The 15,541-nt window shown below is 37.7% G+C and overlaps 5 protein-coding genes across 5 annotated transcripts; 3 read left to right on the top strand and 2 right to left on the bottom strand.

Moving 5' to 3' along the window:
• Positions 1-3,118: 3,118 nt before the first annotated feature.
• GCK72_019362 (uncharacterized protein) lies at positions 3,119-4,754 on the bottom strand (the record flags this gene model as incomplete). The annotated part of the gene is made up of 8 exons (XM_003115417.2): positions 3,119-3,314; positions 3,366-3,422; positions 3,517-3,911; positions 3,982-4,055; positions 4,149-4,266; positions 4,318-4,463; positions 4,510-4,584; positions 4,631-4,754. The coding sequence occupies 8 exons, from the start codon at positions 4,752-4,754 to the stop codon at positions 3,119-3,121; spliced, it is 1,185 nt and encodes a 394-aa protein (XP_003115465.2).
• Positions 4,755-9,173: 4,419 nt separating this feature from the next.
• On the top strand, positions 9,174-9,809 carry GCK72_019361 (uncharacterized protein; the record flags this gene model as incomplete). Its single annotated transcript, XM_053732989.1, has 3 exons — positions 9,174-9,261; positions 9,402-9,465; positions 9,668-9,809. The coding sequence occupies 3 exons, from the start codon at positions 9,174-9,176 to the stop codon at positions 9,807-9,809; spliced, it is 294 nt and encodes a 97-aa protein (XP_053581902.1).
• Positions 9,810-10,697: 888 nt separating this feature from the next.
• On the top strand, positions 10,698-11,615 carry GCK72_019360 (uncharacterized protein; the record flags this gene model as incomplete). Its single annotated transcript, XM_003115255.2, has 3 exons — positions 10,698-10,792; positions 10,860-10,974; positions 11,160-11,615. 3 exons carry the CDS (start codon positions 10,698-10,700, stop codon positions 11,613-11,615), a joined length of 666 nt encoding a protein of 221 aa, XP_003115303.2.
• On the bottom strand, positions 11,343-11,642 carry GCK72_019359 (uncharacterized protein; the record flags this gene model as incomplete). The annotated part of the gene is made up of 1 exon (XM_053732988.1): positions 11,343-11,642. The coding sequence occupies one exon, from the start codon at positions 11,640-11,642 to the stop codon at positions 11,343-11,345; it is 300 nt and encodes a 99-aa protein (XP_053581901.1).
• A 711-nt stretch (positions 11,643-12,353) lies between these two features.
• Positions 12,354-14,097, top strand: GCK72_019358 (uncharacterized protein; the record flags this gene model as incomplete). The annotated part of the gene is made up of 4 exons (XM_003115187.2): positions 12,354-12,447; positions 13,401-13,724; positions 13,769-13,963; positions 14,021-14,097. 4 exons carry the CDS (start codon positions 12,354-12,356, stop codon positions 14,095-14,097), a joined length of 690 nt encoding a protein of 229 aa, XP_003115235.2.
• Positions 14,098-15,541: the final 1,444 nt, after the last annotated feature.

The raw sequence follows: 15,541 nt of genomic DNA, 5'->3' as shown, positions 1-15,541 counted from the left end.
GAGAAGCTGGTGGGAAATCGAAAACAACAGAGTAATAAGTAAAGTAGTAGGAAGGAATGAATTTGGAAATTACAGAGAATTTTGTAGTCAATATTGAAAATAAGAAAGCCACAATGTTCAAACACTTGCAAAACATCAAATTATAAAGTAAAGGAATCAGAAATTTCATGTTGCCAAGAAACCAAACGAATCTTTGGACCTTCCGTGTCCTACGTTTGAATATTTTAGAATATTTTAGGACACCTAACTTTTCAGATAAATGGATATCTCTGTGATACTGTTCCATCTTTCAAGGTCTCCCCAAGGTTTTCCTTTATTCTATATAAAGGATGAGCGGAAAGAGTCTTGTAGGCAACGTGGGTTACGGTAGAGGAACATCTTCTCAACTACAAAACATCAAAAACACTGATTTCAACAGCATTATTCGAAACTAATATAACAGAGAAATAGGTTTAGATGTAGATCAAAAGAAGGGTTCTGGGATAGGGATACACTTGAAGAAAGTCTCTGTCCGCCACTTGAATGCACTTCAGAAGGACGCCTTCTGGTAGGTATTCGAGCCGGAAGTAGACAAGATAAGAGTTCGAAAGGAAGCAAAAAGAGAGGTAATTTCAGAAAAAGAAAGAGTTCTCGAACAATGTGCAGGTGTATGTGCTCAATGCGAAATACGGCTTGGTGTGTCTGTGTGTTTGTGGGTATGTGAGAGTATGTAAGTACGTGTGCTCCGCTCATCATGTCTTCTCCTTCTCTTCCTACTTCTTCTTCTGTCTTCTTCTACTTCTACTTCTACTCCGTGAGGCTACCCGACGACGACGACTACTCGACTCTAATTGGCCCTAAACGCAAGTAAATTTTTAGGCAATGTATGTTTGTGTATGTGTGTGTGTTGAGCTGAGAAGGGAGAAATGGAAAGGAGCAGTGCCGAAAGATTCCGAAAAGATTCCACCTCTTCTCTCCGATCACCTCTTCTTTTTCTTCGTTCGCCACTTTTCCTGACGGGGCGGACGACGGAAGACAGAAAAAAACATAAGTCACCTATATCGTATTCTGACAATCCTCTTGCTCGGCTACAAATCTTGTAAATCGACGCCTACATGAGTAGGAGGGGCAATTAGAAGAAAAAAGAAAGATGTCAGAGTTTTTCGATCTTTCTCCAGATGAGATCGGTAATGAGGGGGTTCGCAGAAACGAATCAGATCACATAAGGACAGGAGTCGTGCAAAAATAGAAATATCTAGTTTTCTGATTCGCAGAGAAGTTTCGTTTTCAATAAGTCTTTTAGGAAGGGTGGGAAAAGATTATAGCTACCACTTGATCGTCAGTCCTGTGTACCACCCAATAAAGATAGTTTCGACAGGTTTTATTCTGCGTTAGCAGATAAGCTTTCAGAACTAAACTTCAGAAAATCAAATTTTCTAATAAATCAGATCAATCTAGATGCTAACTGAATGACTATGTCATCGCTACTGTTAAGATTATGAAGCATAGCAACAGTTTATGTTCCCCTTCTATGGAAATCTGAAAAATTAAGACACAAAACTGAAAAGAGAAGCAGACGGATCAAAATCTTTGATTATCAAATCTTCCATAAATAGAGTGTAACATTTGAAAATATGAGATATAAAAAGTGCAAGTGCTCTAAATCTCTTAAGGTGACACTGAGAGATAACAAGAGAATTCAAACTTCTAAAATCAATGAAAAATATAGAGAGAGAGAAATGAGTGCATCGAGTGTAAATAGCCCTATGAAGTATAAAATAAGGACAAGAAGAATAATGAGCAACGGAAACTAGGCATCTGAATTCTGACGAATCTGAAGTAGAAAAAGAAGGAGGCGGAGAATGAAGAAGAAGATGATGCATCTGGTATTGAAGAGACATGAGAAATATAAAAAAGGGGAATATGGAGCGGAAGGAATAATACAAATTGAAGGAAAAGGAAAATGAAGAAGATGTTGTGTGAGCTCCGAATTATTTCGATATCAAAAATTTATGAATTGTGTGAGTCTATGCGTCGGCGAGAAAAAGGAAGAGACTGAATAAGATGGTTGGTTTGGCTGAATGAACAGAAGAAAAAAAAGAAAAAAGATATAGAGAATGGAGAAAAAACAGGAAGAATATATATGAATTTACTGAAATTATTATCTGTCGGGAAAGGGGCGGAGCCAGCTGAGGCGGATGGGGGATTGTCAGGACGTATTCGGATGAGATCTGGCGGCTTTTGAGAAGAGAAAAGAGGGAGAAACGAATACGTGTGTAGAGGATTAAGAGGGTATATAAATAAGAATAAGGGGTGTTGTCATGAGGAACGAACGGCTACTTATCAGGCGGAAAAGGATAAAAGGTTTTCATATCAGAGAGAAGAGCATAAGAGCACCACATCTTTCATGTGGTAGACAACTGGGAGATTTGAACCGGATTTAGTTTAGTTTCAGGGGACGGAGTAAAAGTTTGAAAATAGTCAACCTCGATTCTGGTGATTTCGAAATCAGAGAATTTAGAAACTTTATCGGGATATTTGATAATTCTTATTCAGAGAAAAAATGCTAGAAATTTTTGCCAAAAATTAAACTGTGGTTTCCTTTATAGGACCAAGGTTTCCATTTGGCAGAAAAAGGTCATTCTGCATGAACTTCTGTGATTTGAACTTCCACGACATTTCGGTTCCGGTTGTGTGAAGTATGCTGAGCATTTGTCCCAACTTTTTTTACTATCTCATTTTCCTTGCAATTTCAAAAGCATGATTTCATTCCTTCTTTTGCAGAAAATCCTTCTTCCAAAACATTTTTTTTTAACTATACAACCTTGTTGATAGACTGAGTGAGCTCTTGGCTCTAAATACAAATCACTGAAAAGGATCCATTCATTTTTATTATTATTCAAGACCACCCGTTTCGTCCTCAGTAGATTCCTCCACTTTTATACACATTTCTTTTTTCGGTGTGATCCGTGCCCCTCGGCTCTCAGAGCCCACGAGAGCACACACACTGAAAAACAGCCGATTGTGGTCGCCAGCCTGCCGAGGAGGACATAATGAATTGAGGTGTGAGAAAAACGTCAATATGAATAAGGAAAGGGAGAATAAGCGGGGATGATGGAGATAAGGGATCCTCGGGTCACTAATATTGAGGTATACTTTGACAATGATGTTCAATACAAGTACAAACGGATTGATTGGGGATGGGATAGAGAAAAAGAGCAGGGGAAACAATGTGATGAAGTTCTGAAAGTCTCATGGTGATGGATGCATTCGTTGTCGAGGCGAAACGGGGACGGACATGAGGATCCGAGAGACAGTCAATGACCAGTGTCCATCTGAAAATGGGCAAAGCGAGCTAATTTTCACCTGTTGAAAGAGTGACTTACACATCGAGTGGGCACGTTGGAGGGCATGATAGACCACGATCAGGTAGGCGGAAACTTCTGAAAACAATAGAGAATGGTGTGATATAGTCAAAGCATACTGATTTGGAAATACAACTTTCAGTAGTTGCTCTCTAACCGAAGAGACACTCACTTCTTGATATCCTCCACGGATTTTCTAAAATGTGGCTGAGCTCCCAATGTCAAACATTCCCAAATAAAAACTCCAAACATCCAAACATCATTCTCCGGCCTATGCGGTGGAATCTTTTCAGCACAACATAAAATCTCTGGTGGCATGTAGGCGACAATCGGTGTTGCGTACTCCAATCCACTCGGCGCCTCTCCGAAATCTCCCAATTTTACTTCACACTTTTTGAGATCTGGTTCAGAGATAAGAACATTTCGAGTAAGAATTCTTCCATGAGTGAGTTCTTGTCCGAATTCATCTAATCTACTGTGAATGTATTTCAGAGCTTGCGAGACTTGATATAGGATGGAGAGCATGTCTTTCAGTTGGATTGGACTCCGATCAGAATCTTCCTTCTCCTAAAAACGCAATTGGCTCTGATTTGGTAGTCTTGTCTAGTACATATTTTATTTTAGACTGAAAACGTACCCTGATTTTGTAGATGAAGTAGTCAGCTAGAGTTCCCCCTGGCAGCCACTCCAAAGCTATCATCGGACGGAAGACTACAACAAAATTGGGTTATCAAACATCGCATCTTTTGACGTTTTTCACACTTTTGAAAAGAAAATCCCAAAAAAGAAGAAGAGACAACTAACCCGTAAAAGAGAGCTGTGAAACTGCGAGAAGTCGAATTAAATTAGGATGATCAAGTTTCGAGAGTCGAAGTGCATCTTCTAAAAGACTGATCGACTTGGTCACAATAGGAAAACTGATCTGAAATTCAATTTGAATAAAAGATGAAAGAGAAAAAAGAAGAAGGTTCACCTTGACCGCAGTTGTAACTTTTGCATTGAATCTATTTCTAGTTTTTGGGAAGACTCCGCCACGAAAAATGAATCCATCTGCTGTTTGACCTATTTGATAGTCGTCTACTTCTATACTTTCCTCGTCAATAAGAAAGTTTTTGAGCTCTAAAATGTAGTTATTCTTACTATATTTATCTTTTCGATCAACTACCTCTTTCTAATTGTTTCAGTCTCTTTTGATACGGATACATGCTGTCGGACATTGGCTGACACATCTTTTTTGATTCTGAAATAATTGTATTCTCTATAATTTTTGTACAACTTCCACTAACTTTTACAAAAGAAAAATATAACAATCAAATAAAGTCCAGACATTGCAATTACGGTAGCATACGGAGTCATATAGGATGCAGAGCAGTTGTCATTTAGAACACTTGGAGGTTGAGTGTGATCCATATTTCATTAGATTAACTTTTTTAATATCGAGAGATTGTGACCTTTGTGTAAATGTACATGACTGACTTCTTCAGAACAGGTTATTGATTTTCGGAAGTCTTCGGCGAAGAAGAAGAAATAATAAGATAGAAATGAAATCGTGTAGACGCAGAATGTTGAACATTTTCTATTCTGAAGAAATATGAAGAGATGGAAGACTGTCTGGGTTGATCTGAATTATAAACAGTATATCTGAAAGGAACGGTTTTGAAAAAGTAATTAATAAAATTTTGAATACGAAAATTCTACAAAATAGTTTAAAAGTAGTCGGAAAACTCCGGAAAATGTGACATATTCTGGCATTTTTAAAGATTTCGGTTAAATATAACATTTCAAACACAGCTGCTCTCAGATTAAAGCAACCAGAAAACACAAGTTTGACTATTTGATTTCTACATATATTCTTCAAAACTCTCCTCGAGTTATCATCCCTTCACTCTCGAATACAGAATGACAAATTACTGTGAATGTATCTCAGACACAATTGTTTTGTTCTATCAATCTATCTTATTTTCTTTTTCCTTTCGACGAAACAAACATTTTATTAGTCGACTCCCAACGGACACCATCCTTAAAAAGAAGGCGTGGTATATTCTATATGTATTCTCCTCGAAAAAGTTCGCAAATGTTTTGTTTCGCTCTTTTTCCTATTCTTTTTCTACCGGACTGAAAGAATTCATCACCCAAGAGAATTATGAAGTCAATCCATCTCTCTCACTCTCTTTGTCTCTCTTTCCTCTGGTTGGCGTCTCCTTCTAACTAATAAGTCATTTCGAGCATACACTAATTCAATAACTTCCGACATCTTTAATTTTAAAATAAGAAACTCTTTTCCCCTTTTCCTGTCGTTTCATAACATCATCAGGGCTACTACGTTTCTAGAGAGTAAACATTTTGCTTAGATCACGGAATCAGACGTTTCCGAGTATGACTTGGTTTATATGTAGTTGTAGTCACGGACACTCGAAAGGTGATTTCTTCAAACTTTTGAGGGTTAGGAACGAGAATTCTGACCGTCTGAAATCTGATTCGTCTGACCCGAGTACCATCATTTACTTTTCCAGATGACACGTGTTTTGGCGTATTTTGACCGCCGGACTGAAATGGTTGGTATCCTTCAAACTCACATGAAGTTTTTTGTGAACTGTTGAAAAACTTATGATAACACTCTTTAGAAAACCTCAACTCGATTCCTTCTTCTCTACTCTTTATATCTGTTTTCCCTGTTTCTATGTGCTCGTCGATTGAAATTGAATACGGACATGATGTAGAAAGAACTTGTACCTGCCCTACTACTAGATATCAGTTTTCACTAAATGTCCGAAACTCTTGTCACATTGTAACACCTGTCTTCTAACGGGATATGTCGTTTAGAACAACATAAATCTTGTCGAAATTTTTAGATTTTGATATTTCCTTGGCTTGAATCGGACTAATATTCGTGTGCATGGACATTTAGAAACATGTAATAATTATGAATTCAGTGGTAAACGGAATTCAGAAGAAGCGTGGAGAGAAGGAGAGACGGCATAATCTACTAATGGATGTGTGATTTTAAACATGCTCTTCTTTTTTCTCCGTTTCCCACCACCTTCTCCTTCTTCTCGCCCTTCTCTTGCCCTTCCAATACATTTTCGATACATATTTCAGATTTTACATGTATCACATTTAGATAAAGAAGTTTCACTCTTCTTTCTCCCTTTCTTCCTCAAATAAACGAATTCGTGTGGGACCGAAATTCGAAAATCAAAGCGTGGCGCAATCGAATTATGGTAGTGTGTGTGTGCTGCACGGCGACTTTCTTCTTTCTTCTGAATCCGTGCCGCTCACTTTTTTGTTCGTGTCTCAACATACCCCGGCTTTTCTCTTTTTTTGCTTCCTTTTTTGAGAAGTTGGTCTTTTTAAAGAAACTCCTTTTTTTGTGTGACAAGTAGTGAGTTCAAAATGTTCACATTTTTTGTTTATTCCAATTCCTTTGAGATTTTGATTTTCAAGGGTAATCTACATTTCGTCCATCATCTATTGCCATATAAAATTGAGATTTTTAGGAGAGTGGGTGGAATCTTTCCCAATAAAAATGACCATTTTGGTTCGAACAACAAGTTTTTGAGAAATTTTAGGTTTTGATTTCGGACAGCTTCTAGAATTCCGTTTGCTTCAGTTTGGCTTCATTTGTAAATGAAGCTAGCTGGTGTTTCTGGTTAGATTCTGAACTCCTTCTCGAGGAATTGAATTCGAATATTCTAGTACTACAGTAGAACTTTTTACTTCCAACTGGATCGATCAGGATTTAAGTCTAATGTTCTTTCCAAACTTTTCTCAAATTTCCAAATATATTTTCCGACTGAAAATATTTTGCAATGAAACCGTGGAGCCTAACCGCAAGATTCCATTTCTGAACAAAACAAAAACTTTGTTATCTATAATTTTCAACTGTCTAGCTCAGTAGTCAGGCCAAAAAGATACATTCTAAACAAAAACAAGCCAATTATCTCAAATCCCAAACGAAAATATATTCACCTGCTGATTTTCAACTTTACTACTTTCTCGTCCCCTCTTCTTTTCATTCTCACCTACTATTCCACCTCTTCAGTATCAAATTTCCGTCTCTTTCATCCCTATTTCCATCTATTATTTTTCAAAAAGATCCAAACTTTTCGACTGTTCCCTTTTGAGGGTCATCTGTCCAACTAATCCATTGTTTATAGAAAAGGTTGAGAAGAAGCGGGGTGTCGGAAAATGTAACAAACACACAAACTCAAAACGGAATACAACAAACTGGAGGGCAAAAGGAGAGCTCCTTTTTGCGTCGTCTTCTCGACTTGAGCTCACTAATAATTGAGCAAGAGAAGAAGAAGAAGCGCACGCACATCACACTCTCTGTCTTCATTCTTCTCACCTTTTCTGTTGTTTTCTTGACTCCCCACTCTGTTTTAACACTGTTGTTGTTTATTGTTGTCCTATGATTTTGAAAAGTGAGATGATGTTGATTTGAAACTGAATCAAAAGGTACTGAAGGGTTCCTGCTGTGAGGTACATGGTAGACAGTTTTCAAAATCGAAAATTATTAGTAAATGTTACAGGACAAATTGAGAGAAGCACGTTTAAAAAAATAGTAGGTTTGTTGATGCTGTTTCTAACCGGATTCCAAAGTTCTTGGGCTAAATGTTGATCTACTGCGTTTTCTGAAGCTTACTATATTCAAAGGTTCATTCTATTCAAGTTGAGTTCCAGATAGTCCTTTCTGTAATGGAACTAGATAAATTTGTTTCTAAAACATTTCAAAAATGTATTTTTGTCTTGGTTTCTGAAGTCTTCATTGGCAACTCCCCCAACCAGAATGCGTGTCAAAGTATCAAATTTCAACTATGGCGATTTCAAATTAGTTTTTTAAATGTTGCATTCTCGTTGGTTTCACAAAATGAGAGAATCTCATTTTTGCAAATTTCATGAAGCTATGTTTTCACTGCACTATCAATAAGATAATAGTTGTTTCGGAACTCTGAAATTTCTCCGAACACCTTTGAAAGCAATTCTTACAGTTTTGTTTCTCACAGATCCCCAGTCAAAGAAACCATTCCAATTAGCACTTTCAATATATTTTGTAGCCTTACTATTTCCTATGTTTATATATTCTCACTATCTTCTTTCTCCCAGATATATCCATCCATCGCAAGACCTCCTGCTTGTTTGAGCAAACAAAAAAAGAAAGAAATCCGTCCAATTTCTTACGAGAGTTTACTTTTTCTCAGTTCTCTTCTGCTTTTTTTTACCAACAAACATCAGCAGTTTTTTCGGAGTGAGATTTATCGTTTATTTGCCCTAATTAGATTTGACACCTGGCATTCTTGAAGTATTCTGAAAGTTTGAATGGAGAAACAGGTGATATCAAGATATTGGTTTCGATCGACCAGTCGTCATTGCTTCACGTTTGCATATTTTGCGAGTTCCAGTGATAAATATATAGTGAACTGAAGTCTTAGCCTTTTTTCACAAGTTTAGATAAACCATAGTCCGTAGTTCGAGTGTGAATATGAAAAGTCAGAGTCTTGGCTCCCGTCCTTTGTTCAAAATATTATTTTTGATTTTACAAACGGTTGAAACGACGTCAATGAGTTTATAATAATATACTTTGACGCATTGCTGAAATTCTCCCAGTCTCAAAAAATGCACTTTTAGAAGTAAAGAGCATCCACCCCAAAATTTTCCAGTTGTTTGTGTCCGTCATATTATTTTAATCCAATTTCCTCTCTTCCTTTTTTCATTTTTCCCTTCAAAGTCACATTTCATTTTCCCAATTTATTTCAGTTCCGGTTGGATCAAATGTATCCCTGAAGTAGTGTTTGAAAGAGGATCCGTGAAAACATCATCAACTGAAACATGTCACGAATGGACAGTTATAGTGCATCAATTCGTGAGGAACAGAAAGCAATTCTCAACGGTCTTTTAGGTATTCTTTTTGCGGACGGTTAGTCTTAGTGTTAGGATAGTTTCAATCCATAATAGTGCTTTGTGCATGTATGTGTGGATAACATTGATAGTATAGTTTGTGAGTGAGCTGAATCGTTGATAACTTCATATTTGAATACTCATTTGTCTACTTTCCAGGAATAATCTACGACAATTATGACACTACTAGGAAAATTCAACAAACAGTCGATGGAATTTATCGGTAAGTTTTCCCGTTTTCAGGCAGGATACAGTGAATTCTACTCAAATTATCCAAGTTGGATTCTAGTTTACCAATTTTTCGATGAGATTCAGATAAAATCTCGATTTAGAAAATCTTACAGGATAAAAAAACTATATCTGAAAAGTTGCCTATTTTGACTTCAAAAAAGCTCTCTTTGCATCAAATCAACGACAATTTCCAGAATGGTTGTTGCCCTACTGCTCATCGTGATTGCTCTCATCATCATCGCCATATTTCTCGTCTGCTTCTTTCACTGCCGTCGCGCCAACGAAGAGAGGTCTCCGTTGCACTCGAACCGTAAAAGTCATCCCATCGAAATCTGATCAAATCTTCTTTCATTATTTTGCATAGAACTGTTATGGGTCGCTGTTTTATTTTTGTGTAATAATAAATCTCTTTCATGACAATTGTGTGGATCTGGTTACTTTGAGAAGTTGTCCAATTTTTCTGTATAATTGGAAAGTAGATAAGTTTTCTCAGATCTGATGAACACACACACCAAAACTCTCAAAACTACTTATCGAAGAGTTTACTTCTGAAAGAAAGAAGGACACTCCAACCTTATTTTTTCATGAATTAACTTGAAGATGTTCACTTATGAATGTTTCGCCTGCTCTTTGATTATTATCATTCCCTTCACACTGGTACATTTACCTTCGCACTTCACAGAGGAAAAGAAACAGAGAAACAACGAAACTCCGCAGTGCGTCGCAGCGCCTGTTGTCTATTTGGCAAGTTCCTCATAAACAACCATGTTTACGCCACAATTTGTTCCCTTCTTTGGGCGTTTTCCATTTTAAAGTTCTGAAATTTATTCACTTTTTGGAAGGGTACCGTAGTTTTTGGAATTTGATTAAAGACGCATGGCAGATTTTTTGTTTGTGTCCTGTGCGGAACGCGTCCGTGTACTCCTCGTGGACGACTCTTTTTCAATTGCAATTTTAGAGTTGTTTGTATCGTTTTTATCGCGGATTTTGGCTGTTATCCATGTTAAAAAGTCTGTCATTATTTATAGCGACTTTCTTTTTAGTTACTCGCAGCCGCGTTTATCTTTTCTTGCGACCTATATTCGTTTCGCAAAGCGTTTCTCCTTTTCTTCCTTACTGATTCTGCTTGTTTTCCTCACAAAACAACCGAATATGCTACCCTCTTGGTATGTAAACAACTCGTTTTGTGTGAAATTTCCAAAAAACATCCAAATTTAATTAAGGATGGTCGTCCTGGTAACCAGATCCCTCCTCCCCACCTTGTTTTTCGCTTCTAGAGCTCCGTTCGCTGTCACCACCACTGCTTCTCGTGTTCAAAGGTTTCTTATTTTCTTCGCTTACAAAGTTTTTTCGTGCATTTTCTCCAAATATGTATTTTCTTTTTAGAGGGTTTGCAACAATGGCCGCTGAAGCATTCAAAAAGCACGAAGTCGTTCCAGACGTGCTCGCGTCGAATCCACCATCGAAAGTCGTTTCGGTAAAGTTCAATTCGGGAGTCGAGGTAAATATATTTTATAGAAAGACTTTGAATTTACTGTTCCATTTCTAAAATCAAGGAACGAGATCGTGATAGATAAAATACGACTGTTACTATTAAAAAAAGCGAGAAGATCTTTCCATATTTCACTAAACTACTGTCAACTTCCTGAGCGCTTTTATCGTTAATTGTTATATGAATTTTTCCAGGCTAATCTCGGAAACGTGCTCACCCCAACCCTGGTAAAGGACGCACCGGAAGTGAAGTGGGATGCTGAACCAGGAGCACTATACACTCTCATCAAAACCGACCCAGATGCTCCATCCCGCAAAGAGCCAACCTACCGCGAGTGGCATCACTGGCTTGTTGTCAATATTCCTGGAAACGACATCTCAAAGGGAGACACTCTTTCCGAGTACGTCGGTGCAGGACCACCACCAAATACCGGTCTTCATCGTTACGTCTACCTCATCTACAAGCAATCCGGACGCATCGAGGACGCCGAGCACGGTCATTTGACGAACACTTCTGGAGACAAACGAGGAGGATGGAAGGCTGCTGCCTTCGTCGAGAAACATGGATTGGGAACTCCAGTATTCGGAAATCTCTTCCAAGCCGAATACGATGACTACGTTCCAATCCTCTACAAGCAACTCGGAGCCTAAATTCTTTCTAAATTTTTGCTTGATCATTGGAAGATGTTGTAATTTATACAGATGTATCACTTTTTTTTCGATTTTTTGTATCAAAAAATTTAAAATCAGTAAATATTTAGTTTCATCAATTGAACGGACGGTATCTCTTCTTCTTCTTTTCCATCTAAACAATTCATTCAGATGAAAACGCCGACGACTTCTAACCTTGTTTAGTTATCATCTTCTCCGTCCTCCAATCATCGTTACTGATTACCAGGACCGCCATCAAATTGACCACTTCTTCTCTTCTCGTCTCAATTTATTTTTCTTCTTCGTCTTCTCCGTCAACGTCTTCTTCGTCTTCTTCTCATTCTTCTTTTCCATCTTTTTCTGATTTCCAATTTCTGTCTTCTCGCAGGTTATCATGTTAACCCCTTCCACTGTTTACAACACCATTCTCCTTTTCTTTTTTCTTTTCCGATTTGATTCTTGCCCCCAGAATTTTCCAAAAATTTACTCTTTTTCCTCGTCTAACAAACTTCTTTTACATTCGATTTATTCGTACCCACTTGACTTTTGAAACCTTGATTTTAATTGATTTGTACCCTAAGTGGAGTACGAAGACATAAAAAATCTAGTTTTTTGACGTAGCCAGAATAACTGTCGCGCCTGCGACGCGTTTCCAGACAGCTTAGCTCAATTTATGGAAACTGAAAATATCTTTAACTTTGAAATCTTCGAGTTTTTAGGTAATTGCTGCAACAGAGAATGCTTCGAAGGATTCTTCTTTCAACTATACTAATTGTGTTAGTAGCCAGCGTTCTACGCAAGAAGAAGCCGTGTATCAATGGAACTCCAGAAGGTTTGTTGACTGTCGGAGAAGGGAAAGAACGGAGAGAACTGTGAACTTTAGACGGCAAACCGGATAGTTTTTATTTCTTTTTGCGCAGTTCTTCTTGATTGTCTAATAGTTTTTTGAAGAATTATTTGCAACTGATCATTTTCAAAAATTGGAACAGACTCGCTATCTGGTTTTCAATTAGTTGTTGACTGAAGTTGATGTTCTGATTGATTTCTGAATCTAGACTATAAATTGAACATCGAAATGATTGCCCAAGTCGGATGATAAGAACGTATATATTCTCCGAAGTACAATAATCTAACATCTATTGTTGCGGGAATTTCGATTGGAAACCTCTGATATTGAAGCTTCCAAGGTATAGAAAATGAGATTTGATTCTTTTGGAAAACAATTTCAGCCAATATATTCATTTCATCGCTACAAGAACCGTTATTTCCGACTGTAGATTCCTCACTAGATGATTTGTAAAATCTGTTCAATTGATCTTTGATTTGTTTCTTGGTTTTCGATCAAACCCAAACTAAAAACTATGTACTTTGATCTATTTCAGTATTCAACTAAAATCTCAGATGCAGATTTAGATTGCCCATGATGTCAACTTTCTATCCATATTAGTTTCTTTTTCAAATGTTTCCAAATTCCTTCTCTGATAGTCACAGAAGTAGACTGGCCCCTTAACCCGTCTACATTCATTTCCATACATAAATTTTACCCTTCTATTCAGAAATGTTATTCTCGAACCCATCATTTCTTTGTTGTTGTTTTCTGACATAAGCTTTAATTACAGAGTTCGTTCCGTTTCCGGAATGAACGTAATCGCATTTGTGCCTATCTATTTTTTCTTTGAGACTCACTTTACAATGATAATAGGAAATAGATGCATGTGCTCAGGTGCTCACTAATAACAGGAACTGATTCTCGGTTGGAAGAAATAGAGCAAAAAAATATTCCAGGTGACCGTTGTTTCTGTGTCGAAGGATGGACTGGAACACTTTGCCATCGAAAAATGATGTGTGCCGGTTTCGAACGTCTTCAGAATGGAAGTTGCATTGAGTGTCAACTCGGATGGGCGGGCGCTGATTGTGATATAATTGACTGTCACGGGAATGGAATGCCGAACTATGATTTGACTGAGTGTACTTGTACTGTTCCATATTCTGGAAAGTATTGTGAGATTGCTGATACCAAGGATATCTACAAATGGTACAACAACTTCACTTCAAGTATTGGACCAATCGGAATTCTCACAATCATTCCATTGGCTCTGATTTATATGTGTAAGTTTCGAGATCCATAACCTCCCAATCAATTGAAATTTCAGGTTGTGAGCACTTTGCCAAGAAGCGTCAACTCCGTCGTGTTGAGCAACATTTGAATGGAGTATACATCACCAGTGGCAGGAAAGCTGTAGATAAAGAACTTGTTAAAGGACTTCTCGAAGCTTCTGACGATGAGAAATCACTGAAATCAGTGAAAACTAACAACGAAGAAAAGGAGGAAAAGGATAAAGATGGAGGTCAGAATGGCGAATAACACGCAAAAAATCACCCGTTCAGTTTCTATTCAATTTTAGAAGAAGTCATAAAAATGAGAAATTCAGCGACGACCAGTGAGAAGAAGGCTCTGCTTGCTGATCCAGCTGATTTGTGATTCTCCGTTTTTTCAATCAATCGATAGTGAGTGTGATGACTTCTTCTGTGGTGGTTTCAACTAATTTGATCTTATTGTTTTCTTATTTTTCCACTTTGTTTTTTAAATGTTCCTTTTTAATAAAATTGGTTTTTGCTGAAAAGAAGTTTCTTGAAACTCTTCCGAAAATCCAGAACATTTCGTTCAATCCAAAGAACAGAAACTCTATTTCACGTCATCACTTGATTTGATGTGATGGAGGAAGTTTGCAGAATAGAAAAAATCATGCCAGTCACTTTTCCAAAAAATGAAACTTCTCTCCGTCAGAGACGAGCTGTCATGAACACTCACTTAAACGTCAAAAGGACACAAAAAAGCGGCAAAAGATGCAGAGAAAGAAAAGAGCTCCATTTGGTTCTCCCTCATCCGCAGTTGTGAATATTCATGTCAGATTGAACTCGTATAATAAACTTTCGGTCCGAGAGGAGAGGAAACACATACATACACAATACTCCCCAGAGCTTTTTCAATGGTGCGATGGACACTTCGCGGGCGGGAATCGAGGAGATTCTCCTTCTGTGTGGAGGCAATTCAGAATCCGATTCGAGAATCATGGGAAGTGTTCAGTTAATTCGTTGTGGCAATGCCTTTCGTCTATGATCGTTTACGTCAGTTTCGATTTCCTCCTCATTCAGAGAGTCATTACGGTTTCGTAATGTCTTTCAATGCTATTCTCCTTTACTCCTTTTCCTCACTTACACTTTTTTCCAGTACTTTATAAATTACATTGACTCATTCTTCCTGTGTTCAACAGAGACTGTTTTCTGAATGTGTTGGTGGTCATTTCTGTTCGGTATCCTTCTTCTTGCTCATTTGTTTCCCAATGATTCATTATGTTCACTGTTTCCGGAATTCAAACGCTTCCTAATTATTGGTGTAATTTGGTGAAATTCAAGTCGACTTGCAACCCGTTAGAATGTCAAATCACATCAGATATCGTGTTTTGAATTCTGAACTGTATTCATCGTTTCGTTTGTGTTAAAATTATTTTAAAGTTAGTCCTTCCCAAAGATTCATGACTTACACACTTACTCACAGTTGTCTGAAAAAAAAACTTTGGTACTTTCTGAAAACAGTATAGTATTTCCGCCTTATCGTAGAACTGTTGACAACAACAATACCCACTGACCTACAACAAAATCGTTCTGAAGAAACCCCTCCACGAAATTGACCCTCTCTAGATTCCTCAACGTCTCCATCCACCTTACAACGAAACAAAAAAAAACCAATTCCCACGAAGAGACCGCCCGTGATTGTGAACCGTGACCTATGTCCTTCTCGTTTTTTCATCAATTCCGTCTCAATTTCTTCTTTGCTTTTTCTTTTTTTTCTTTTTCCGAGAAGTGACCAGTTTCCGGTGACGAACTCGTTTTCGCATCCTCCTTCCAGTGGCCTCTCCTCACTC

Source organism: Caenorhabditis remanei, chromosome V, assembly GCF_010183535.1.
Source record: "Caenorhabditis remanei strain PX506 chromosome V, whole genome shotgun sequence".
Classification (NCBI taxonomy): Eukaryota; Metazoa; Nematoda; class Chromadorea; order Rhabditida; family Rhabditidae; genus Caenorhabditis; species Caenorhabditis remanei.
Note: the sequence above shows the minus strand (reverse complement) of the source record. Positions and strands in the feature narration are given on the sequence as shown.